This window comes from Coregonus lavaretus, assembly GCF_964263955.1.
Source record: "Coregonus lavaretus genome assembly, chromosome: 22".
In the NCBI taxonomy this organism is placed as follows: domain Eukaryota; kingdom Metazoa; phylum Chordata; class Actinopteri; order Salmoniformes; family Salmonidae; genus Coregonus; species Coregonus lavaretus.
Genome location: NC_140009.1, coordinates 37,114,469 through 37,141,908, shown reverse-complemented (window position 1 = coordinate 37,141,908; position 27,440 = coordinate 37,114,469). Strand labels below are relative to the sequence as shown.

Below are 27,440 nucleotides of genomic sequence, written 5' to 3'. Positions count from 1 at the left end.
TGTCTACAATAGACCTTGGCTACCTGTTAGCAAACCATTACATGTGTGGAGTACCCACGTTTTCCACGTAATTGTCTTCATGAAAACTTTTGTCACATTATGTCTTTCTGAGAATACAGTACTTCAATAATAAGCAGACTCCTCTACCTCTGTATGCAGCCCTCAGTATCAAATGTGCCTGTTGTTGCCCCCTCGACATCCTTTTCAACGGTCAGATGTTTAATCCCATCAGCTTCCAGTGTGATTAAAAAGCCCTGGCACTGTACATAATCTGTAAAATCGGTTGATTAATTGACACAGCAATCGATTTAGAAATAAATTCATACAATGGCAGATCCAATTTGATCTATAGAGTCAGGGTCGGCTGACCCTAGCCTTTTGGGGGCCCTAAGCCTTTTGGGGGCCCTAAGCCCCCCCCCCCCCCCCCCCCCCCCAATGTCTTTAGCTAACGTTCCACTCCTTATCATTACAAAAGAGACTGGCCTTTTGGCAATCTCAACGTTCAATATGTAGCTGGATTTACAGCAGAGTTGCTCATTGGTTGTTGGAAACAGCATTACTATTTTTCATGAAAACATGTGTAGCCTCGAAATAGAATAGAACTAGAATTTTAACAAAGTCCAAAGCTTTTTTTTAGGGGGTAGATCAGCTTTAATATTGCTGATAGATTGTAACTTCCATCAATGTAATTGTCTGCATCACTTCCAATTCCCCATATGTTTTTTTTCTCGCAAATACAGTTGAAGTCGGAAATGTACATACACCTTAGCCAAATACATTTAAACTCTGTTTTTCACAATTCATGACATTTAATCCTAGTAAAAATTCCCTTTCTTAGGTCAGTTAGGATCACCACTTTATTTTAAGAATGTGAAATGTCAGAATAATAGTAGAGAGAATGATTTATTTCAGCATTTATTTCTTTCATCACATTCCCAGTGGGTCAGAAATTTACATACACTCAATTAGTATTTGGTAGCATTGCCTTTAAATTGTTTAACTTGGGTCAAACGTTTCGGGTTACCTTCCACAAGCTTCCCACAATAAGTTGGGTGAATTTTGGCACATTCCTCCTGACAGAGCTGGTGTAACTGAGTCAGGTTTGTAGGCCTCCTTGCTCGCACACACTTTTCACATTTTCTATAGGATTGAGGTCAGGGCTTTGTAATGGCCACTCCAATACCTTGACTTTGTTGTCCTTAAGCCATTTTGCCACAACTTTGGAAATATGCTTGGGGTCATTGTCCATTTGGAAGACCCATTTGAGAACAAGCTTTAACTTCCTGACTGATGTCTTGAGATGTTGCTTCAATATATCCACATAATTTTCCTTCCTCATGATGCCTTCTATTTTGTGAAGTGCACCAGTCCCTCCTGCAGCAAAGCACCCCCACAGCACGATGCTGCCACCCTCGTGCTTCACGGTTGGGATGGTGTTCTTCGGCTTGCAAGCTTCCCCTTTTTCCTCCAAACATAAAGATGGTCATTATGGCCAAACAGTTCTATTTTTGTTTCATCAGACCAGAGGACATTTCTCCAAAAAGTACGATCTTTGTCCCCATGTGCAGTTGCAAACCGTAGTCTGGCTTTTCTATGGTGGTTTTGGAGCAGTGGCTTCTTCCTTGCTGAGCGGCCTTTCAGGTTATGTCAATATAGGACTTGTTTTACTGTGGATATAGATACTTTTGTACCTGTTTCCTCCAGCATCTTCACAAGGTCCTTTGCTGTTGTTCTGGGATTGATTTGCACTTTTCGCACCAAAGTACGTTCATCTCTAGGAGACAGAACGTGTCTCCGTCCTGAGCGGTATGACGGCTGCGTGTTCCCATGGTGTTTATACTTGCATACTATTTATTGTACAGATGAACGTGGTACCTTCAGGCGTTTGGAAATTGCTCCCAAGGATGAACCAGACTTGTGGAGGTCTACAATTTTTTTTCGGAGGTCTTGGCTGATTTCTTTTGATTTTCCCATGATGTCAAGCAAAGAGGCACCGATTTTGAAAGTAGGCCTTGAAATACATCCACAGGTACACATCCAATTGACTAAAATTATGTCAATTAGCCTATCAGAAGCTTGTAAAGCCATGATATTATTTTCTGGAAATTTCCAAGCTGTTTAAAGGCACAGTCAACTTCTGACCCACTGGAATTGTGATAGAGTGAATTATAAGTGAAATCATCTGTCTGTAAACAATTGTTGGAAAAATGACTTGTGTCATGCACAAAGTAGATGTCCTAACCGACTTGCCAAAACTATAGTTTGTTAACAAGAAATTTGTGGAGCGGTTGAAAAACGAGTTTTAATGACTCCAACCTAAGTGTATGTAAACCTCCGACTTCAACTGTATATACACTACCGTTCAAAAGTTTGAGGTCACTTTGAAATATCCTTGTTTTCGAAAGAAAAGCAAATTTTTTGTCCATTAAAATAACATCAAATTATTCAGAAATACAGTTTAGACATTGTTAATGTTGTAAATTGCTATTGTAGCTGGAAACGGCTGATTTTGAATGGAATATCTACATAGGCGTTCAGAGGCCCATTATCAGCAACCATCAGTCCTGTGTTCCAATGGCACGTTGTGTTTGCTAATCCAAGTTTATCATTTTAAAAGGCTATTTCCCGGAAAGTTCATTGGATAATCACTCTGAGACACTGAGAACTGCGATTCATTAACCACAGATACAATTTGTTGTACCGTAACCTACGGTATGTACCGTACCTGTCACGATCGTCGTAATAAGCGGACCAAGGCGCAGCGTGAAATGCTGCGCCTTGGTAACAATAACAAAACAACAAAACGAAACGTGAAGTCCTCGGTCATAAACACAAACCTACACGGAACAAGATCCCACAAAAGACAAGTGCACAACAGGCTGCCTAAGTATGGTCCCCAATCAGAGACAACGAGCCACAGCTGTCTCTAATTGGGAACCACCCCACTTTAACTTACATTATAGGTTGAGATGGAGATGTGAATCCAACATATAAATTATTAATTTGTAGACAAACTGGATATTGAAATGTGTTTTGTTGTCAACTTCTGTTTGGATAGTTCCATCTGTGCCTCTGACTTAGTCTGGCTTTAATTCCAGTTAGTCTACAAATTAAGAATTGATATGTTGGATTCACGTCTCCATCTCAACCAAAAATCAAAGTTAAAGAATAGGACTAAATTAAATCAAATCAATCTTTAAATGCACTTTAAATGAAGTTTGATTTGATTAAGTCCTATTCTTTAACTTTGATTGTTGGTTGAGATGGAGATGTGAATGCAATATATCAATTATTAATTTGTAGACAAACTGGAATTAAAGCCAGACTAAGTCAGTGGCACAAAATATAGTATATCTCATTCAAATGTTAATATTTGTTTGTGTTGACAACCAAACACAATTCAATTACACTTTGAAATACAGTAAATAGCCTAGATAACACATTATATGTTGGATTCACATCTCCAACTAAACCAAAAATAAAAGTTAAAGAATAGCCAGTGGCTCAGATGAAACTATCCAAGCATTAGATATCCTTTAAAATGTTAATATTTGGTTGTGTTGTCAGCCAAACAAAATGTAATAATACTTTTGTAATACAGTAAATAACCTACATTTAAGGATATCTTACAAACTAATGTAACAGGATTTATTCAACCTTAAAACGAGTAACACATCCATGGTCAGATTTTGAGGTTAGCCTACTGTAACTATAAATGTATTCTTATGTAATCATAGAAAGTGTGCATGTTCAGGATACCATGCAAATGTTGCAGGTCTGTGGCGATCTTCACAATTGCTTTAATAATCTGTACAGAATCAGAAACAGCATGGATCACTTAAACTCTTAATGTAATCTGAACTGCAATCCAGGTCATTTGGTTGGACTATTAGATGAAGCACAGTGATAACACATTAAGTTGTTGTATAAATACGCAAATCTGACATTGTAGTCCCATTTTAACTTTCTTGTGCTTTTAAATGGTTGAAAGCGCAGTGATAACACATTGGGAATTCAACAAACTTCTGGCAGACTTTTTGAGCGGTTGAATAAAGGTTGAAATCTGATTGATCAACGTCTTAACCAAATATTACCCAAATGAAATGACATGGTGCGCCCAGTGGGATGGGATTATAAACTGTTGGCTGAGTGGCCTTCGTGTTGTCTGTCCAAAGAAAAGAGTGTGATGGTCAGGAATCCATGGTCACAAACCCAGCCACCACTGGCACCAGACAATAATTCTCCCTGCCTCTGAATAATGAATGGAATGGCTGCTGGTGCCTCCTAGGAGATTACAAAGCCTTAACTTTGGATTTCCTCCATGCTTAGAAACAAGAGGGGGGTTCTGTGTGAGACACATCTGCAACTTCTCCTCTTATCACAGCTAATAAAACATTGCAAGTCTCAAACAGACTACTCAATCAGCCACAGCATTGATTTAATTTGTCTGCCACTCAACAACCCATTTCCTTGATGTGTTTTGCACATTTGTTTGGCTGCACATGAACCTGAGGTACGAGTAAAAAAAAAAGGAAAACAGTCGAGGGATTCTCAACTCACTGACCTGGTCAAGTAGTGCAGCCAAACAAAAAGATGTAATGGGTCCGCACTCAAAAATGTCGCATAAAGCTTACATCATTTTCTGATTATTTTCACTGCATCAGGGAGAGCGTACACAGACGTTTCAGCTTTACAACCTTCTTCAGACACACAGAAACAGACACCAGCAAACGCAGACACTCAGGGTTTGTGCCATTTCTGTCATTGGGAGTAGTTGTTTCCCCTTTGATATAATATGAACCATGAACCCAATGGCAGTGACTCAAATACTGACGATATAGAAATGGTCCCAGGAGACAGCGGAGGAAAGAGTTGGTTACTGTGACTAATAATTTTACATGTATCGCACCATGCATTTGATCCTATACATGAGGGATGATGTTGAACTCAGACCTCCTGTAGCATTGATGACCAAAAGTATTGTGCTATGGTTATGACAGCAACATCTTATCTCCTACTCCAAGGTGATTACTTTAATCAGGATACATTACCTGTAAATGGACCAAACGAGTTCCTATTATTTCGGGACTGCCATTAATGGAGGCATACATTTTGTGTGCCTCTAGATTGGGTTTAGGCTATTTTGGCCTGTAAATACATTATTTTACTGACATTTTCTGTAGGTGTGTAATTGTGAAATAAGGTCATTGTTATTTATGTACAGGGCCAAAATTGGTGTAGAAACAGTTGTTCACGTTCCTTATCAGGAAGTTCGGCCCACTGATTACGATGCTGTGTGATGTGCTGTGTGGTCCTCTGTAGCTCAGCTGGTAGAGCACGGCGCTTGTAACGCCAAGGTAGTGGGTTCGATCCCCGGGACCACCCATACACAAAAAAAATGTATGCACGCATGACTGTAAGTCGCTTTGGATAAAAGCGTCTGCTAAATGGCATATTATTATTATATTATTATTATCTAATTGATTATGTATGTCACTTTAGTCTTACACAATTATGTAGGCAAAAATGTTCTGGTGTCACCCAATGATTTGTTATGTATTTTGTTTAACAATTCATTTTTCAGTTATGCTGAATATTTCATGAAATATTATTAATTTGTTGTCCTCACAGAATAAATGTATTTCTACAACAGAGGAAAACACAAAACATAAGCAAAATGTTAAAGGGATACTGCGATTCTGGCAATTAAGCAATTTCTCTACTTACAGTATGCTGTTGGCTATCATTGAAGAGCTGGAGGCAGAATTCAAGAGAGAAAACAATAGCGCTGAACATACGCTACCGTAACTGTAGACTTCCAGTCATTGCGCTAATGCTAGTTAGCATTGGCTCGCAAAACTACCTCTAACTTCCTTCATACTGTATGCAGAGGCATAAAAATGGTATCCTTGAGTTCATCTGACTCTGGCTAAGTAGAATCTCACATAATGACAGTCAATTCAGTTTGTTCAGTGCTATTGTTTTCTCTCGCAAATTCGGCCTTCAGCACTTCAATGATAGTCAACAGCATTTTAAATGATGTATGCAATACATTTTGTTTTGAGGAGGGAAAACAACCAAGTGTTTTCCATGTGAAATGATGTACTAACATGCAAACAAAGACTACATTGAAATATGTTCAAGTGGGTGCTGCAGTGACATTGAATACATTCTATGGAAAGAATAACAGCCTGATTAAATTATTATTATTTTCTTTGCCCTGTATATTATTTCCATAGGGATCTTCTGGATGTGGACACATTTTCCAAGTCTGATCCTGGTATGTGCCCCTCTTTTTGAGTGAGTGTTTATCAGAATGTGTGAAATTCCATGCATGAATTTGTCCTATCTGTCCTGAATGTACTCATGTAAATTCATTGGTTTTGTTCTAGAGAGTTGGTTCAGTCATTTTTACAAAAACGTCAGGGACGTTATGAACATTCCGTTATGCAGTTAAGCTGCATTCATTTCTATTATAAAGCAGTTTATTTTATCCAGATACAGATATTTGTCATAATTTCTGAGAAGGATGATTCTGAGATTTGAAATATGACGATTTAGGATAAATTGTAGAGATTCCACATCACAGGTTCATAGTCAGTTTTAACAGCTGTTTTACTCAGCATTTCTCCTATCTTTTGGTCTTCAAAGTCACATAGGTTACCTTATCTGTTCCCTACATCTCAGTTTGTCACTCCTTTCTGCTTGTCTCCAAGATTTGGTCTCAGTCACACAACCACAGCTGCAGTGTTATCTGCTTGAGTCTTTGATAAGAGTTTTTGATCTGATCTTTTTCGTGTGTAGACATTTGTTCATGGCCTCTCATTTCACTTTGTTGTGAGTATGTCATATTGCTCTCCAAACTGGACTTCCAAAATGCACACGTCACTTTGGAGCACAGGAATGAAATCACCTTCCACTTGGCCTATATTTTGTTCTGTGCTTCAAATGCTTTATACAACACAGAAATGGTTCCTGCTATAGTGTTGTTTGGAAAGCTCTACTATATGCCAGTCAAAAGCCTGTCAGGTTGGAGTCATACCAGGGTGACAGCTTAAATTGATTTAGGTAGTTGTTGTTTTAATCTTTACTTGGTTTGATTATATTCACCTGAATGATGTGCCTAATCTCCAACAAGTTCTGTGATGAAGAAACGTGATATGGTGTTTTTCCTCTCCTAGTTTGTGCTATCTACCGAGCCAATCACTTAGATTAGATTTACTTTGTGTGTTTGTGTGCAGGCTTTGTGTAAATGGACAAACATGCTCTGAATACGTAGTAAGCTCCCTCCCCCTTATCTAATTTAAAGATGGCTCAGACATCAAATAACTTTGTCCTTGTACCAATTTGTGGCCGGGGATCAATTTTCTGTGAAAAGTAAATAGATTGTTGTGTACAAGTGTCCATGATTGAATTACTTAATGCTTTGTCTATGTACCTGTCCAATTATCCATCTGTGTCTAAGCGCTTGATGTTTTGTTTGTGTGTGTCTGTGTGTGCGCATGCATGTGTTTGATGCTGTATAATTCTACCATGTAGCCATGTAACCGACTGTTATTGTTGATGACCATCATCAAAATAATACCACTTTGTTTTTGTGGAATGAACTACGCAACGCCCCCCTCCCTGCAGTAGCAGCACACATAGAAATACAATGAATAGAACGTGCTTGGAACCTCTAAACCTGGAAATCTGACTGGTAAACTCATGGGTACACTCGCAATGGCTGCCTGGGATTGTGATGCAATACTTTCCATGGTAACGTAGAATGTTCATTCAAATGATGTTAACTGATGTGGCTCGTGCAATGGAATGTATTTTATGTAACGTCAGTTGAGTTGAATCAACAAATCACAGCACACGTCTTGCTTTAACTTCCTGCTTTGCTCCTATCCACCTCATTTTCAAACGTTGCTATGTGCACAGCCAAACAACGGAAGTGATGGGTTCGACTTCCATACTGCAACGCGCCAGTGGCAAACTTGCCAGAGTAAATTATTTGAAGGAATCCATTTATAGACTATAAAAGTAAAGTAAATAAGTACAGTATAAGTGTACTGTAAGTGTATAAGTGTAATTTTATTTTTATTTCATTCAAGTTCGCTAACGTTAGCTAGGCCTACTAGTAGGCTACTTCTTTTGTGATAACAACATTAGTTGTGTTGTGTCAGAGTTAAGGGCCATCCACCAAGCCAATTATGATAACTATACTGAACAAAAATATAAACGCAACATGCAACAATTTAAAGATTTAACTGAGTTACAGTTCATTTCAGGAAATCAGTCAATTAAAATAAATTCATTAGGCCCTAATCTATGGTTTTCACATGACTGGGAATACAGATATGCATCTGTTGGTCACAGATACCTTAAAAAATATGGGCCACACAATGGGCCTCAGGATCTCGTCACTGTATCTCTGTGCATTCAAATTGCCATCAATAAAATGCAATTGTGTTCGTTGTCTGTAGCTTATGCCTGCCCATACCATAACTCCACCGCCACCATGGGGCACTCTGTTCACAACGTTGACATCAGCAAACCGCTCGCCCACACAACGCCATACACGTGGTCTGCGATTAAGAGGCCGGTTGGAGGTAGTGCCAAATTCTCTAAAATGATAGAGAAATTAACATTCCCTTTTCTGGTAACAGCTCTGGTGGACGTTCCTGCAGTCAGCATGCCAATTGAACGCTCCCTCAAAAGTTGAGACATCTGTGGCATTTTGTTGTGTTACAAAACTGTACATTTTAGAGTGGACTTTTATTGTCCACAGCACAAGGTGCACCTGTGTAATGATCATGCTGTTTAATCAGCTTCTTGATATGCCACACCTGTCAGGTGGATGGATTATCTTGGCAAAGTAGAAATGCTCACTAACCGGATGTAAATAATTTTGTGCACAAAATTTGAGAAAAATAAGCTTTTTGTGCATATGGAAAATTTTTGGGATCTGTTATTTCAGCTCATGAAACATGGGACCAACACTTTCCATGTTGCCTTTATATTTCATAATGATTAACTGTAGGCTACATAGAGTGCATTCAGAAAGTATTCAGAGCCCTTGACTTTTTCCACATTTTGTTACGTTACAGCCTTATTCTAAAATTGATTCTTTTTTCCCCTCATCAATCTGCACACAATACCTTATAATGACAAAGTGAAAACAGGTTTTTGATTACAAATAAAAAACAGAAATACCTTATTCACGTAAGTATTCAGACCCTTTGCTATGAGACTCGAAATTGAGCTCAAGTGCATCCTTTTTCCATTGATCATCCTTGAGATGTTTCTACAACTTGATTGGAGTCCACCTGTGGAAAGGCACACACCTGTCTATATAAGGTCCCACAGTTGACAGTGCATGTCAGAGCAAAAACCAAGCCATGAGGTCGAAGGAATTGTCCGTAGAGCTCTGAGACAGGATTGTGTCGAGGCACAAATCTGGGGAAGGGTACAAAAAATGTCTGCAGCATTGAAGGTCACCAAGAACAGTGGCCTCCATCATTCCTAAATGGAAGAAGTTTGGAACCACCAAGACTCTATCCCTACGGTGAAGCATGTTGGTGGCAGCGTCATGCTGTGGGGATGATTTTCAGCGGCAGTGACTGGGAGACTAATCAGGATCGAGGGAAAGTTGAACGGAGCAAAGTACAGAGAGATCCTTGATAAAAACCTGCTCCAGAGCGTTATATGAAACAATTTGTTGATTCTTGGACGTGAAGTGTTTAAACTGGTTTCAATTGTTAACTTAAAACTATTATTCAAGATGAACTAGTGTCAATGTTGAGTAATCACAGATCACAATCCTGCAATAAAGAGGGGAAGGGAATCTGTCTCTAATATGAATTTGTGTTTCTGTGTTGTATTCTCAAATGAACATTACCTTTTTCTCCAATTAGTTTTATTTGATTGTCACTCTTTCTCAGGATATCAGCCATGTGAACCCATTTTGCATCTGATAATGACATTCAACACCAATGTAGCCATAGGCCTACAGAAGTGGTTCTAAACTCCAGTCCACGGGTATCCCCAACAGCACACGTGTTGTAACCATGGACAAACATACCTGATTCAAAACATACACACAACTACTAACACCACGTTCAATGCCAGATACTGAGGTCTGAGTGGCACTTGGATGTGCCACTGTGATAATGAAACCCCACCACCTGGAGCCAGCAACTAGTGTGGGTTGAATACGCCCGCAACACCCTTCCCTGCTCTGCCACGGGTCTCTCGCCCTTTGAGTCTTCCCTGGGTTATCAGCCCCCGCTCTTCCCGGAGCAAGAGGAAGGCATACCCTCGGCCCAGATGTTTGTTCGCCGCCGCTGTCGTCGTACCTGGAAAAGAGCCCGATTGGCTCTTCTCAAGACCACCTCCAGGTATCGACGACAAGCGGACCGCTACCGGAACCTGGCTCTCCGGTATCGTCTCGGGCAGAGGGTATGGCTGTCCACCCGTGATCTGCCCCTCCGGTTGAAGTCCCGCAAACTTTCCCCCCGGTTTATCAGCCCTTTCCCCATCTCCAAGATCATTAGCCCCTCTGCTGTTCGTCTTATGTTGCCCCGTACCCGTATATATCCCACTTTTCATGTGTCTAGGATCAAACCCATGTCTCACAGCCCTTTGTCTCACAAACCCATTATCCCCAGTGTATTTATATCTGTGTTCTCTGTTGGTCTGTTGCCAGTTCGTTTTGTTCGTCAAGCCTACCAGCATTTCCCCCCTTGCTCCTGTCATTTTCTAAAGCTCCTGTTTTCTAGTTTTCCCAGTATTGACCTCTGCCTGCCCTGACCCTGAGCCTGTCTGCCGTTCTGTACCTTGTCACACAATCCTGGATTATTGACCTCTGCCTGCCCCGACCATGAGACTGCCTGCCGTTCTGTACCTTTCGGACTCTGATCTGTGTAACGGACCTCTGCCTGCCCTTGACCTGTCGTTTTGCCTGCACCCTGTTTTTGTAATAAACTTTAGTTACTTCGACACCGTCTGTTTCTGTTTAAGCCGCAGTTATGCTACACCCTTCATTCGGTTTCAAGGGTCTTGATAGAGGTCAGCTAGGGAACCTACAGTACAAAAACAAATACAAAGCACACCTGATGTTAAAATATAACTTCGTAAGGTCACCTATACCATCAGGGCTCTTGAATGTTTGGTTGTGTTTAATTCATTCAGGTGTTTTAGTGTCATATAAAGATTACATCTATTGTTGGGCTGGAACAACCAATAGTCAACACAACAGGTTGTCATATCCCATTGAGGCCTTTGTCCTATGCTGTAATGTCCATAAATGTTCCCTCCTTATGGATAAAGTTCTACACAAATTATCATTGGGTCAGTGCCGCTGGGTTTTTTTTGGACAATAATGTCCAGGCTAGATGGACATCATATTGTACAATTTGTGTCTCCCCTTTTCGTAGGCTTAGATTAGATGGTTGCATTGAAGACAAGGTCGTTTTTATTGATCTGTTTGTCATTGTCAACAGAGTAGGCCTAGGCTACCCCATGATTTGTCAGATTAAAAAAGATTCTGCTAATGTCTCCAGACATATAAAGTGTAGTACAACTGCATGAAATGTGTTTATCAAAGGCCACATTTTTTCAGAGCAAAGGAAAGAAAAGAGACATCTCTGATATAACCTGTAGGCCTATGCCACTATGTGTTCAGTCATGCACAGTGATTAGATCGAGTTACATTAATAGCCTAATAAATTATGACTATCCAATCTGCTTATCACATTAGGAATAGTAGGATTACATTTGTCTGTAAATGCGATGATAGATGCATGCGTTGCTTTATTATAAAGGTGTATTTTTATGGTGAGAGAGACACATGCTAGACTACAAGGTATTTAGCTAGCTAATGTTGGCTAACTTAGTCTTGTTGATAACACCTGGTTAGCATAACAGCTATCAGCTAAACTCGAAATCGATCAGACTTACCAGTGATTAAGTGATTGGTGCAGACCCTGTACTGACAGCTGTCTGGGTTCAGGTCTTGACGGGTAAAAATGTTTATTCGCTTTTCTGACAGTTCTTGAGTCTTATCTCCTTGGTTTTTCATGATTGCAGGTAATCTGTAGAGCAGTCAAATACTACACAGATATTGACCATGGTGATGACCAGTTGGTGACCGCTGCTCTATGAGTAAACTCGCAATGGCCGCCAGTCCAACCATTATGCCGTCATTGACTTGAATCGGGACTCACGTTTACTTTATTCTATTTCTATGGCAGCACATGCTTTCAGTAGCGGAGGAGAGGAGAAAATATACATCTTTAAAATAAAAGCTATTCAAACGGTTATTATGGTGACCACAGTCATTTGGCTGGCCAACAACCGTCATCCAAAATTCCATGAGCGTCACAGCCCTAGGCATGCACTTAACCCAAGCATGGACTACCAATGAGGAGATGAAAACTGCTCTCCCAAATTCCTCTGATTGACTGAAATCCATTCTGTGTTGTGATTGCTTCTTAGAGGAGTTGGGATCCTGAAAAGAAAATTGAGTTCCAAGCATAATCTCTTTCATTGGTATGAGATATACATAATGTGATGTTTGAGATATTTGATCTCATCGTTTGAGAGCACTTCACTGTACTGTATATTGCTCTGACTTGTCCCATTGTACTTCCTTGCATTTAAAAGGCCTCATTTACGATATCACTTTAATCTCTGTCCAAACTAGTTAATCACGATGACAGTCAAGAAAGAGTCAAAGCTTTAAAGGAACAGTGTTGAGATAATTCTCTTTACTCCACATCAGAGACCACATACAGCGTTTGTCAGCTACAGTGGGGGAAAAAGTATTTAGTCAGCCACCAATTGTGCAAGTTTTCCCACTTAAAAAGATGAGAGAGGCCTGTAATTTTCATCATAGGTACACGTCAATTATGACAGACAACTTGAGAAAAAAATCCAGAAAATCACATTGTAGGATTTTTAATGAATTTATTTGCAAATTATGGTGGAAAATAAGTATTTGGTCACCTACAAACAAGCAAGATTTCTGGCTCTCACAGACCTGTAACTTCTTCTTTAAGAGGCTCCTCTGTTACCTGTATTAATGGCACCTGTTTGAACTTGTTATCAGTATAAAAGACACCTGTCCATAACCTCAAACAGTCACACTCCAAACTCCACTATGGCCAAGACCAAAGAGCTGTCAAAGGACACCAGAAACAAAATTGTAGACCTGCACCAGGCTGGGAAGACTGAATCTGCAATAGGTAAGCAGCTTGGTTTGAAGAAATCAACTGTGGGAGCAATTATTAGGAAATGGAAGACATACAAGACCACTGATAATCTCCCTCGATCTGGGGCTCCACGCAAGATCTCACCCCGTGGGGTCAAAATGATCACAAGAACGGTGAGCAAAAATCCCAGAACCAGACGGGGGGACCTAGTGAATGACCTGCAGAGAGCTGGGACCAAAGTAACAAAGCCTACCATCAGTAACACACTACGCCGCCAGGGACTCAAATCCTGCAGTGCAAGACGTGTCCCCCTGCTTAAGCCAGTACATGTCCAGGCCCGTCTGAAGTTTGCTAGAGTGCATTTGGATGATCCAGAAGAGGATTGGGAGAATGTCATATGGTCAGATGAAACCAAAATATAACTTTTTGGTAAAAACTCAACTCGTCGTGTTTGGAGGACAATGAATGCTGAGTTGCATCCAAATAACACCATACCTACTGTGAAGCATGGGGGTGGAACCATCATGCTTTGGGGCTGTTTTTCTGCAAAGGGACCAGGACGACTGATCCGTGTAAAGGAAAGAATGAATGGGGCCATGTATCTTGAGATTTTGAGTGAAAACCTCCTTCCATCAGCAAGGGCATTGAAGATGAAACGTGGCTGGGTCTTTCAGCATGACAATGATCCCAAACACACCGCCCGGGCAACGAAGGAGTGGCTTCGTAAGAATAATTTCAAGGTCCTGGAGTGGCCTAGCCAGTCTCCAGATCTCAACCCCATAGAAAATCTTTGGAAGGAGTTGAAAGTCCGTGTTGCCCAGCGACAGCCCCAAAACATCACTGCTCTAGAGGAGATCTGAATGGAGGAATGGGCCAAAATACCAGCAACAGTGTGTGAAAACCTTGTGAAGACTTACAGAAAACGTTTGACCTGTGTCATTGCCAACAAAGGGTATATAACAAAGTATTGAGAAACTTTTGTTGTTGACCAAATACTTATTTTCCACCATAATTTGCAAATAAATTCATTATAAATCCTACAATGTGATTTTCTGGATTTTTTTCTCATTTTGTCTGTCATAGTTGATGTGTACCTATGATGAAAATTACAGGTCTCTCTCATCTTTTTAAGTGAGAGAACTTGCACAATTGGTGGCTGACTAAATACTTTTTTTCCCCACTGTACCTGTTGGTCCGTTTTGGAATGAGTCGTTTCTATAACAATGATTTAAAGATTTCTCATTTTGCATATTATAAATTGGCCAGAATGAGTCAATTGCTTTTAATTGCTTACAAAAGCTGATCTGTATGACTCAAGTAATTGGACTCACGCATTGATGCAGAACCGCCAGCCTCTTGAATATGAAGGGAGTAGGCAGTGTGGAAAACCCTATTGCCCCCGATGTGCATGACCACCTCAGTCTATTTACAAAGTCAGCTACCCAAGGACTGCTTCCTTGTCCAAAAGTAATTAAAGGTCATTTAAGGAGGTCCAATAATGTATGGGTTTCCTATCACAAACCTATAATTCCTTTCATTAAGTTATACTCTCTGATCGAAGCTTGGAAACGCTAGTCCCTGTCATGAGTCGATTTGAGATGGTAATGATGTGCGTTAGTTTATTCAATTTTATTAAGCCACTCAAGGTGCTTTTAAAAAGGTAATATTTGACAGTGAGGTGGGTAGGTCTCCGCTGCAGATTAATATAAACGCTGCAATTTCATATATTTTTTGCATGGCTCTTTTAAGTGGGAATAAAGCTTTTATGAAACTGAAGGGTGCAGCCACAGTCATCTATATTTATAACATTTATATTGACTCCTCCACTCTTAGAATCATGACACAGCTATAATGTACCCTTTCTAGCCACCTACACCACCCTCTCATTGGCAGCCTTATATACTGTATGCATACCACACTCATAACTACCTAAAAGGTAACCGTCCTACAGACATAACATTACTACCATCAGCAATGTGGGTTATGATTTAAAAGAAGTAAGGGAAGTTGGGTGATTATAAAAAGGTTGCTGGTTGTTTTCCAGATCCTTTACAATGAATAATGCTATCCAACTGAGTTTTAAAGAACTTACCACCCATGGATTGTAGACCCAGACATCCCTGTCTATACTCACAGTCCATTTCCAACACTATGCCTTACCCTGGGATATTGACATGTATCTTCTTTGTTTCCATTTTTAGATTTGTCAACTATAAGGACTCAGTGTCATGCGGTGGAAGACTCATAGCTGTATTGTGTGCAGACCAATGATTTATATATACACTAGATAACTGGCAGGGGGACTGTTTTGAAGCCACTGCGCCGTCATCTTGGCACTCCCCCACCATTATAGAAAATATTTTGGAAGCTATAGAAATGTCTTTATGAATGTCTACATTTGTTTTTGCCAAGTTTATTCTATTATATAAACCTTAATGCATACTTTACAATTATAGTATGTGAGCTAAACATACAATCTGGGGGTAATTCTAATGTTACTTTCCCACTACAATAAAAAAAAAGCTTAAATACATGTAATTCATTCCTATGGATGACTGCTTCTACTGAGGACTGCCGATATGGCTGACCGGTGGCTTCAAAGCCCATCATTGGCCAATACATAGCATCAGCAATCCAGGGTTTATACATACTGAACAAAAATATAAATGCAACATGTAAAGTGTTGGCCACATGTTTCATGAGCTGAAATAAAACATCACAGAACAAAAAAGCACAAAAAGCTTATTTCCCTCAAATTTTGTGCACACTTTTTTTTACATCTCTGTTAGTGAGCATTTCTCCTTTGCCAAGATAATCCATCCACCTGACAGGTGTGGCATATCAAGAAGCTGATTAAACAGCATGATCATTACACAGGTGCTGGGGACAATAAAAGGCCACTCTAAAATGTGCAGTTTTGTCACACAACACAATGCCACAGATGTCTCATGTTTTGAGGGAGCGTGCAATTGGCATGCTGACTGCAGGAATGTCCACCAGAGCTGTTGCTAGAGAATTTAATGTAATTTCTCTACCATAAGTCGTTTTAGAGAATTTGGCAGTACGTCCAACTGGCCTCACAACTGCAGAACACGTGTAACCACGCCAGCCCAGGCGCTCCAAATCTGTCTTCTTTACCTGTGGGATCGTCTGACAGCTGATGAAACTGTGGATTTGCACAAATTAAGACTTTCTACACAAACTGTCAGAAATCGTCTCAGGGAAGCTCATCTGCGCGCTCGTCATTCTCACCAGGGTCTTTACCTGACTGCAGTTCGGTGTGGTAACCGACTTCAGTGGGCAAATGCTCACCTTCGATGGCCACTGGCACGCTGAAGAAGTGTGCTCTTCACAGATGAATCCCGGTTTCAACTGTACAGGGCAGATGGCAGACAGCATATGTGACGTTGTGTGGGCAAGCAGTTTGCTGATGTCAACGTTGTTAACAGAATAACCCCATGGTGGCAGTGGGGTTATGGTATGGCAGGCATAAGCTACGAACAATGAACACAATTGCATTTTATCAATGGCAATTTGAATGCACAGAGATGTTTCAGCATGATAATGCCTCATGTAACAAGGATCTGTACACAATTTCTGGAAGCTGAAAATGTCACAGTTCTTCCATGGCCTGCATACTCACCAGACATGTCACCCATTGAGCATGTTTAGGATGCTTTGGATCGACGTGTACAACAGCGTGTTCCAGTTCCTGCCAATATCCAGCAACTTCGCACAGCCATTGAAGAGGAGTGGGACAACATTTCACAGGCCACAATCAACAGCCTGATCAACTCCATGTGAATGAGATGTGTCGCGCTGCATGAGGCAAATGGTGGTCACACCAGATACTGACTGGTTTTCTGATCCACGCACCTATCTTTTTGTAAAGGTATCTGTGACCAACAGATGCATTTCTGTATTCCAAGTCATGTGAAATCAATAGATTAGGGCCTAATGAATTTATTTCAATTGACTGATTTCCTTATATGAAGTGTAACTCAGTAAAGTCCTTGAAATTGTTGCATGTTACGTTTATATTTTTGTTCAGTGTACATCATTGGTGCAGACTGGTGGTGTTTGTGTGTGACTTTGTTGAAGCAGACCCATGCTGGGGCTCAGGGGGCTCCAGACTTATGGCTCATTTAGGGCAAGTGCCCCCCCATAGATTAACGGGGATCTCAGCGCAATCCTCCCTCTCCTAAATTGCTGTGAGAGAGATTAAGTATGGATTTGTGACAGTCAAGTCCTGAAACCGGCAGGAACCTTCCTGGGTTCCTCATAGCAAGCACCTTTTATGCAATGAATGCAGGTAACAAGGGTTTTAGGGTTCCTTCCACTGTGATTATTTTTGCAATGCAAATCCTAGAACCAGCCTGTGAAAATCAACAGTGCCTTGCAAAAGTGTTCCTCCCCCTTAGGCGTTATTCCTATTTTGTTGCATTAAAACCTGTAATTTAAATTGATTTTTATTTGGATTTAATGTAATGGACATACACAAAATAGTCGAAATTGGTGAAGTGAAATGAAAAAAATAACTTGTTTCAAAAAATTCAAAAAAATAAAATAACAGAAAAGTGGTGCATGCATATGTATTCACCCCCTTTGCTATGAAGCCCCTAAATAAGATCTGGTGCAACCAATTACCTTCAGAAGTCACATAATTAGTTAAATAAAGTCCACCTCTGTGCAATCTAAGTGTAACATGATCTGTCACATGATCTCAGTATAAATACACCTGTTCTGAAAGGCCCCAGAGTCTGCAACACCACCAAGCAAGGGGCACCACCAAGCGAGCGGCACCATGAAAACCAAGGAGTTCTCCAAACAGGTTAAGGACAAGGTTGTGGAGAAGTACAGATCAGGGTTGGGTTATAAAAAAATATCCTAAACTTTGAACATCCCACGGAGCACCATTAAATACATTACAAAACAATTGAAAGAATATGGCACCACAACAAACCTGCCAAGAGAGGGCCGCCCACCAAAACTCACGGACCAGGCAAGGAGGGCATTAATCAGAGAGGCAACAAAGTGACCAAAGATAACCCTGAAGGAGCTGCAAAGCTCTACAGCGGAGATTGGAGTATCTGTCCATAGGACCACTTTAAGCCATACACTCCACAGAGCTGGGCTTTACAGAAGAGTGGCCAGAAAAAAGACATTACTTAAAGAAAAAAACATTTGTTTGGTATTCGCCAAAAGGCATGTGGGAGACTCCCCAAACATATGGAAGAAGATACTCTGGTCAGATGAGACTAAAATTGAGCTTTTTGACCATCAAGGAAAACGCTATGTCTGGCGCAAACCCAACACCTCTCATCACCCCGAGAACACCATCCTGTTTCAGTCTTCCAGAGATTTGAGACTGGGACGGAGGTTCACCTTCCAGCAGGACAATGACCCTAAGCATACTGCTAAAGCAACACTTGAGTGGTTTAAGGGGAAACATTTAAATGTATTGGAATGGCCTAGTCAAAGCCCAGACCTCAATCCAATTGACAATCTGTGGTATGACTTAAAGATTGCTGTACACAAGTGGAACCCATCTAACTTGAAGGAGCTGTAGCAGTTTTGCCTTGAAGAATGGGGGGGTGAATAGTTATGCAAGCTCAAGTTTTCTGTGTTTTTTGTCTTATTTCTTGTTTGTTTCACAAAAAAAATATTTTGCATCTTCAAAGTGGTAGGCATGTTGTGTAAATCAAATGATACAAACCCCCCCAAAATCCATTTTAATTCCAGGTTGCAAGCCACTGTAGTAAACTTCCATACAACCATGTAATATCATTCATCATTGACCACAAACGTACCCTCTGCTTACTTCAATTTGATTCACACTTAAATAAATTAACAGTGTGAAGAATGTTATCTGGTATTTTGCTCTTTTGCATGCATTTTAGACAGCCTCTTAAAGAAGAAGTTACAGGTCTATGAGAGCCAGAAATCTTGCTTGTTTGTAGGTGAACAAATACTTATTTTCCACCATAATTTGCAAATAAATTCATAAAAAATCCTACAATGTGATTTTCTGGAAAAAAAAATCTCAATTTGTCTGCCATAGTTGACGTGTACCTATGATGAAAATTACAGGCCTCTCTCATCTTTTTAAGTGGGAGAACTTGCACAATTGGTGGCTGACTAAATACTTTTTTCCCCCACTGTATACATATATATATATATATATATATATATATATATATATATATATATATATATATATATATATATATATATATGCGAGAGAAAAAAACATATGGGGGATTGGAAGTGATGCAGAGAATTACATTGATGGAAGTTACAATCTATCTGAAATATTAAAGCTGATCTACCCCCTATTATTATTATTTTTTAATTAACAAATAAAAAGGGACCCCAAACTTTTGAACGGTAGTGTACATAAAACCTTTTTAAAGGCACACGTAGCCTACATATCAATACATACACACAAACTATCTAGGTCAAATAGGGGAGAGGCGTTGTGCCATGAGGTGTTGCTTTATCTGTTTTTTGAAACCAGGTTTGCTGTCTGTTTGAGCAATATGAGATGTAACGGAGTTCCATGCAATAATTGCTCTATATAATACTGTACGCTTTCTTGAATTTTTTCTGGATTTGGGGACTGTGAAAAGACCCCTGGTGGCATGTCTAGTGGGGTACATGTGTGTGTCAGAGCTGTGTGTAAGTTGACTATGCAAACAATTTGGGATTTTCAACACATTAATGTTTCTTATAAAAAGAAGAAGTGATGCAGTCACTTTCCCAACTCTTAGCCAAGAGAGACTGGCATGCATAGTATTTCTATCAGCCCTCTGATTACAATGAAGAGCAAGACGTGCCGCTCTGTTTTGGGCCAGCTGCATCTTAACTAGGTCTTTCCTTGCAGCACTGGACCATACAACTGGACAATAATGAAGATTAGACAAAACTAGAGCCTGCTGAACTTGCTTTTTGGAGTGTGGTGTCAAAAAAGCAGAGCATCTCTTTATTACGGACAGACCTCTCCCCATCTTTACAACCATTGAATCTATATGTTTTGACCATGATAGTTTTCAATCTAAGGTAGCGCCAAGTAATTTAGTCTCCTCAACTTGTTCAACAGCCACACCACTCATTACCAGATTCAGCTGAGGTCTAGAATTGAGGGAATTATTTGTACCAAATACAATGCTGTTCAGGACCAGTTTATTACTAGCCACCCATTCCAAAATAGACTGCAACTCTTTGTTGACTTCATTAGCTGTGTTTACTGATGCGTATATGGTTGAATCATCAGCATACATGGACACACATGCTTTGTTTAATGCCAGTGGCAGGTCATTGGTAAAAATAGAAAAGGGTAGAGGGCCTAGAGAGCTGCCCTGTGGTTCACCACACTTTACATGTTTGACATTAGAGAACCTTCCATGTAAGAAAACCCTTTGAGTTCTATTAGATAGATAACTCTGAATCCACGATATGACAGAGGTTGAAAAGCCATAACACATACGTTTTTTCAACAACAGGTTATGGTCAATAATATCAAAGGCTGCACTGAAATGTAACAGTACAGCTGCCACAATCTTCTTATTATCAATTTCGAATCAATAGCTTTCAACCAATTATCAGTCATGTGTGTCAGTGCAGTACATGCTGAAAGTATGTTGTTAATTTGTTTACAGAGAAATAGCATTGTATTTGGTCAAACACCATTTTTTCCAACAGTTTGCTAAGAGCTGGCAGCAAGCTTATAGGTCTGCTGTTAGAACCAATAAAGGCCGCTTTACTATTCTTGGGTAGTGGAATTACTTTGGCTTCCCTCCAGGCCTGAGGAAAAAGACCTTCCTCTAGGCTCAGATTAAAGATATGACAGATAGGAATGGCAATGGAGTCAGCTCCCATCCTCAGTAGCTTTCCATTTAAGTTGTCAATGCCAGGAGGTTTGTCATTATTGATCGATAACAATACTTTTTCCACCTCTCCCACACTAAATTTACAAAATTCAAACTTGCAATGCTTTTATTTCATTATTTGTTTTTTTATGCATGAATACAATATCTCACTGTTCATTGTTGGCATTTCCTGCCTAAGTTTGCGCACTTTGCCAATTAAGTAATCATTAAAATAATTGGCAACATCAAATGGTTTTGTGATGAATAAGCCATCTGATCCGATCAAAGATGGAGTTGAATTTTGTCTTTCTGCCCATAATTTCATTTAAAGTACGCCAAAACATTTTTTCCATCATTCTTTATATCATTGATCTTGGCTTCATAATACAGTTTTTTTTGTTGTTGTTGAGTTTAGTCACATAATTTCTCAATTTGCAGTAAGTCAGCCAGTCAGATGTGCAGCCAGACTTATTAGCCACTCCTTTTGCCCCATCTCTTTCAACCATACAGTTTTTCAATTCCTCATCAATCCATGGAGCCTTAACAGTTCTAACAGTCAGTTTCCTAACAGGTGCATCTTTATCAATAATTGGAAGAAGCAATTTCATAAATTCATCAAATGCAGCGTCTGGTTGCTCCTTATTAATCACATCAGACCAACAAATATTTTTTACATCATCCACGAGTCACAGCAAAATCTTTTGTACGATCTCTTATATACTCTTTTAGGCCCAGCTGTTGGAACTTTGGCTTTCCTGGATATAACCACTATATTGTGATCACTGCATCCAATGGGTATGGATACAGCTTTAGAACAAAGTTCTACAGTATTAGTAAAGTTGTGATCGATACATGTGGATGGTCTTTTTCCTGTAGTGTTTGTAAACACCCTGGTAGGTTGATTAATAACCTGAACCAGATTACAGGCACTGGTTACAGTAAGACGCTTCCTCTTGAGCGGACAGCTTGATGAAAACCAGTCAATATTCAGGTCCCCAAGAAAGTAGACCTCTCTGTTTACATCACATACACTATCAAGCATTTCACACATATTATTTAGATACTGACTGTTCGCACTTGGTGGCAACACCCCAAAAGAAAAGGCTTTAGATGTGGCAAGTGAACCTGCAACCAAAACACTTCAATAACACTTGACATTAGAGGGATATGGCTCTGAATATATACAGCAACACCTCCCCATAAGCATTTCTGTCTCTTCTATAGATGTTATATTCTTGTATCATCAAATGAATTATCTAAGTGAGTCTCAGAAATTGCTAATATATGAATGTTACCTGATGTTAGCAAGTTATTGATTTTATTAACCTTATTTCTAAGGCTACATATATTAATATGGGCTATTTTCAGCCCTTTCCTGGGTAGCTTATCAGAGATAGACGCAATACTGAAAAGACAAAACAAAACAAGAGACAAAAATATACATTCAGCAGTCCATTAATCAATTGGTGTGTGTGTGTGTTTGCATGCGTGCTGCGGGGTTGAAGCTACGAACCCATAGGCTTGGCTCTCTCATCCCTTCCAGGCTTCTGGGAGGGAGGGTGGACAATGAGCCTGTCATGTAAGAAATGTCCCCACTCGCTCTGGCAGCTTTCATGGCTGGGATAAGTTATTTCCTCATCTGGTGCACAGCTTCAGGATAGTCCTCGTTGAGGAAGATATACGTTCCTCTCAAGTTCTTGGCTCCAGAACAGCTACCTTGTCCTTGAACCTCAGGAACTTGACCACTATCGGCCTGGGCCTGTCACCTGGACTGGTGGTGGGTTTTCCAGTCCTGTGGGCGTGCTCCACCTCAATCTTCCTGTGGTCCGTCTTCAATTTCTCAGAGATAATTTCCCTCACTTTGTCCTCAGACTCCGTCCAGGTCTCGTGGAGATTCTGCAATTCCGTCCACAACTATGTTGTTCCGCCTTGATTGTCCCTCGAGATTTATTTATTTATTTTATTTATTATTTTATTTTATATTTATTTATTTATCCGTCATTGTTATCATGGATTCACACACAAAACTGATGTCCTCTCTCAGTGACTTACAGATTGCTGTCATATTGCCGTTCTCCTGTTTCAACTAATCGAACTGACCCTAGGTGAACTGCAAACTGTTCTTTAGGTCCTGGACCTTTCTGGTCAGGTTGTCCATTCTTTAATTAGTTGAATCCACCAGTATTTGGACAAAGCACTTGAAGCTATTTTCTTGTTGTTGTAACAACTGCTTGTAGAACTATTTTTGTTTGTTTAAAAGATCCTTCACGTGTGATAGAGAGACACCACTGTCCTCGACAACGGTACTCCTGCCGGCTTTGGTCTTTGTCATGGTAGCTAGCAACGTAGGTTACGCTGTTACTCCTCGCAGTTCCAGACATGGCAGGTCACAGGGAAGATTGAAAACAACAAACAGCAGGGATCTAGACAGCCACAAACCCGGGACAATCCGCAGTCCCAGCCACAATGGCTAACCGCGTCGCGTGCAGCGTTCAAGCCCTCAAAAAACCCTTGCTAGCTTGATATGCTGCTAGCTAGCAGCTAGGCCAGCTACAACGCAAAATAGCTCCTCAGATCCGTCCTTGGTCGGCAGGATCACTGGACAGAGACTAGCAGTCCCAGCAACTGATGCCAACTGTGTCGCGGGATCCAAACTAAAAAGTTAGCTAGCTACTAAGAACTTCCCAATACACTTTCAAAACAACAAACTTTTCAAAACAACAAATCCGAGCTCTTCCTCGTTCAACAGGAAGTGACGTATGTTCAATCAGTGAGCTATATCTCTATATCTCAGTGGGCTATATCTCCCTGGCATATTACATAATTTATGCAGCAGCATACAATAATTTTTGGACTCACTGTTGTGCTGTGCTCACTTGAACAGGAAGGTGGCGCGGTGGTCCTTCTTATGGACAAATTGTCATAAAACTTTGTCATTAAAGTCTGGCATTCTCTGGATTTACGGTGCTTTCACGAAAACTGGGAACTCTGAAAAAAACAAGGTTGAATTATGATGTCAGTGATCTTCAGGTCGGCGCTCTAGAAAGAGACCCGAGTTCCCGACTTGGAATTCCGAGTTGCATGACCGTTCAAAACATATTTTCCCAGTATAAGTCTGAGATTTCCCAGTTCTGAGTTTCCTGTTGTTTTGACAGTATGGCCAATGTATTCAACCTTTTCTGGCCCATGGTGTTGCGTGTGAATGTTTATCCTTTTAAGCTTGGAAAAGATACCCTTAAACCCTCTCCACCGAATAGCAGGCAGGGGAAGCAAAATAGTGATTGCTTTGCAACTCTTGCAGTTAGCCACTGTTTCCTGAATTTGCAATTTCCAACTTGTTGTGTAATGTTTATGTCCAATGGCCGATGAGCACCGATACATGTAATCTATAATTTCTCTTCATATGACAAGGATTGAAAAGGATTTTCCAGTAGATTGTCGACGTGATTCATGATGATGACTGCTTGTCTAGCTTGCTGGCTAAGATTTTGAAAGTATGATGTTGACATGATCAGTCCAATCAAAGCTACGGTAGATATAACGTGATTTGACATACTTTTATCTGTGGCCAATGACCTTGAGCCTTCTTGGATGGGCACTTCTAATGTAAATCTATGGCAGCACCCAAAGGGGATTGAACTTTCTAGCTCTCCCTGTAGATTTTGCAGTGACGTAGCTCTGCCCCACCTGCCTTGACATGTCCTTCTGTGCATCCTCTGTGACTTCTAGGAAGAGTTTAACCCACTTAACCCCACATTTATCAAAGTTTTCACCATCATTGTAAAGCCTTAGTTATTTTTTTGCTTTGACAAAGTCATTTCTTAAGATTGTTATTTACTTCATGTTATTAGTGATTCATTTGAAGGAAAAAAAAAAAAAAAAACCTGTCCATCATGTTAAAGCCCAAAAGCAGTCTTTTTAATTGTATTTTTTAAATATGTTTCATAAATCACTATGTGTGTTTATTTCATGAAAATAACTCAATATTTGTGTTATCATTTATTTCCCTGAGCCTCCTTTTGCCATTGAAATGCTCAGTCTGATCGTGTGGGCGTGTTGATACAAAAATGTAAATAAGTTTACATACTATACACAGCCCTGATTGGTGGATAGGATAATCTAGACTCTAGAGCCTACTCCACTTACCCCTTCAGAGTCGGAGGATACATATGTAAATAAAAGACTACAGGTCATTGGTCAGAATAATCAGATCAGATTGTGATGTCATGCTGTGGGCCAAAATCTCCATCCCACCTGAACAGGCTGGAATTGCATTAGTTTTATTTTTCTTTCAAAAAATCTCTTACACTAAAATGGCTCGATCATAATTTTCATACGGTTATTTCGACTTCACAGTGTGGAAATATCATAAAACAAAAAGGAAAATCACGTTTTTGACTGCACTGTTACATGAACTGAACTCTTGTTTTAATATGGTGAAACTATTCCTTACTGCAAATAGTAATAACCCAAGAGGACTGGGAAGACATACAGTTGAAGTCAGAAGTTTACAAACACCTTAGCCAAATACATTTAAACTCAGTTTTTCATAATTCCTGACATTTAATCCTAGTAAAAATTCCCTGTTTTAGGTCAGTTAGGATCACCACTTTATTTTAAGAATGTGAAATGTCAGAATAATAGTAGAGAGAATGATTTATTTCAGCTTTTATTTATTTCATCACATTCCCAGTGGGTCAGAAGTTTACATAGACTCAATTAGTATTTGGTAGCATTGCCTTTAAATTGTTTAACTTGGGTCAAAGGGTTTGGGTAGCCTTCCACAAGCTTCCCACAATAAGTTGGGTGAATTTTGGCCCCTTCTTCCTGACAGAGCTGGTGTAACTGAGTCAGGTTTGTAGGCCTCCTTGCTCGCACACACTTTTTCAGCCCACAAATGTTCTATAGGATTGAGGTCAGGGCTTTGTGATGGCCACTCCAATAACTTGACTTTGTTGTCCTTAAGACATTTTGCCACAACTTTGGAAGTATGCTTGGGGTCATTGTCCATTTGGAAGACCCATTTGCGACCAAGTTTTAACTTCCTGACTGATGTCTTGAGATGTTGCTTCAATATATCCACATAATTTTCCTTCCTCATGATGCCATCTATTTTGTGAAGTGCACCAGTCCCTCCAGCAGCAAAGCACCCCCACAGCACGATGCTGCCACCCTCGTGCTTCACGGTTGGGATGGTGTTCTTCGGCTTGCAAGCCTTCCCCTTTTTCCTCCAAACATAAAGATGGTCATTATGGCCAAACAGTTCTATTTTTGTTTCATCAGACCAGAGGACATTTCTCCAAAAAGTACGATCTTTGTCCCCATGTGCAGTTGCAAACCGTTGTCTGGCTTTTTTATGGCGGTTTTGGAGCAGTGGCTTCTTCCTTGCTGAGCGGCCTTTCAGGTTATGTCGATATAGGACTCGTTTTTCTGTGGATATAGATACGTTTCTTCCTGTTTCCTCCAGCATCTTCACAAGGACCTTTGCTGTTGTTCTGGGATTGATTTGCACTTTTCGCACCAAAGTACGTTCATCTCTAGGAGACAGAACCCGTCTCCTTCCTGAGCGGTATGACGGCTGCGTGGTCCCATGGTGTTTATATTTACGTACTATTGTTTGTACAGATGAACGTGGTACCTTCAGGCGTTTGGAAATTGCTCCCAAGGATGAACCAGACTTGTAGAGGTCTACAATTTTTTTCTGAGGTCTTGACTGATTTCTTTTGATTTTCCCATGATGTCAAGCAAAGAGGCACTGAGTTTGAAGGTAGGCCTTGAAATACATCCACAGGTACACCTCCAATTGACTCAAGTGATGTCAATTAGCCTATCAGAAGCTTCCAAAGCCATGACATCATTTTCTGGAATTTTCCAAGCTGTTTAAAGGCACAGTCAACATAGTGTATGTAAACTTCTGACCCACTGGAAATGTGATACAGTGAATTATAAGTGAAATAATCTGTCTGTAAACAATTGTTGGAAAAAGTACTTGTGTCATGCACAAAGTAGATGTCCTAACCGACTTGCCAAAACTATAGTTTGTTAACAAGAAATTTGTGGAGTGGTTGAAAAACAAGTTTTAATGACTCCAACCTAAGTGTATGTAAAATTCCGACTTCAACTGTATACAGTACCAGTCAAAAGTTTGGACACACCTACTCATTCAAGGGTTTTTCTTTATTTTTACTATTTTCTACATTGTGGAATAATAGCCATGACGTCAAAACTATGAAATAACACATTGGGGGGGCATTTGCAAAAAATTCTATAAACCTGTTTTTGCTTTGCCATTATGGGGCATTGTGTGTAGATTGATGAGGGGAAAAACAACAATTTAATCAATTTTAGAATAAGGCTGTAACGTAACAAAATG

At 40.1% G+C, this 27,440-nt stretch overlaps 2 protein-coding genes across 3 annotated transcripts in view; both read left to right on the top strand.

The window, feature by feature from the left end:
* The window catches only part of LOC311150091 (intermediate filament protein ON3-like), a 409,178-nt gene that overhangs the window by 272,105 nt on the left and 109,633 nt on the right, over positions 1-27,440 (top strand). The gene's annotated exons all lie outside the window — the stretch shown is intronic.
* The window catches only part of LOC311150094 (copine-9-like), a gene marked incomplete at both ends in the record, with an annotated part of 117,663 nt that overhangs the window by 543 nt on the left and 89,680 nt on the right, over positions 1-27,440 (top strand). For both annotated transcript variants that reach the window (XM_084187370.1, XM_084187369.1), the window contains one exon: positions 6,240-6,280. In XM_084187370.1, coding sequence (XP_084043496.1) covers positions 6,240-6,280 — 41 coding nt within the window. The remainder of the gene's footprint in view (positions 1-6,239; positions 6,281-27,440) is intronic.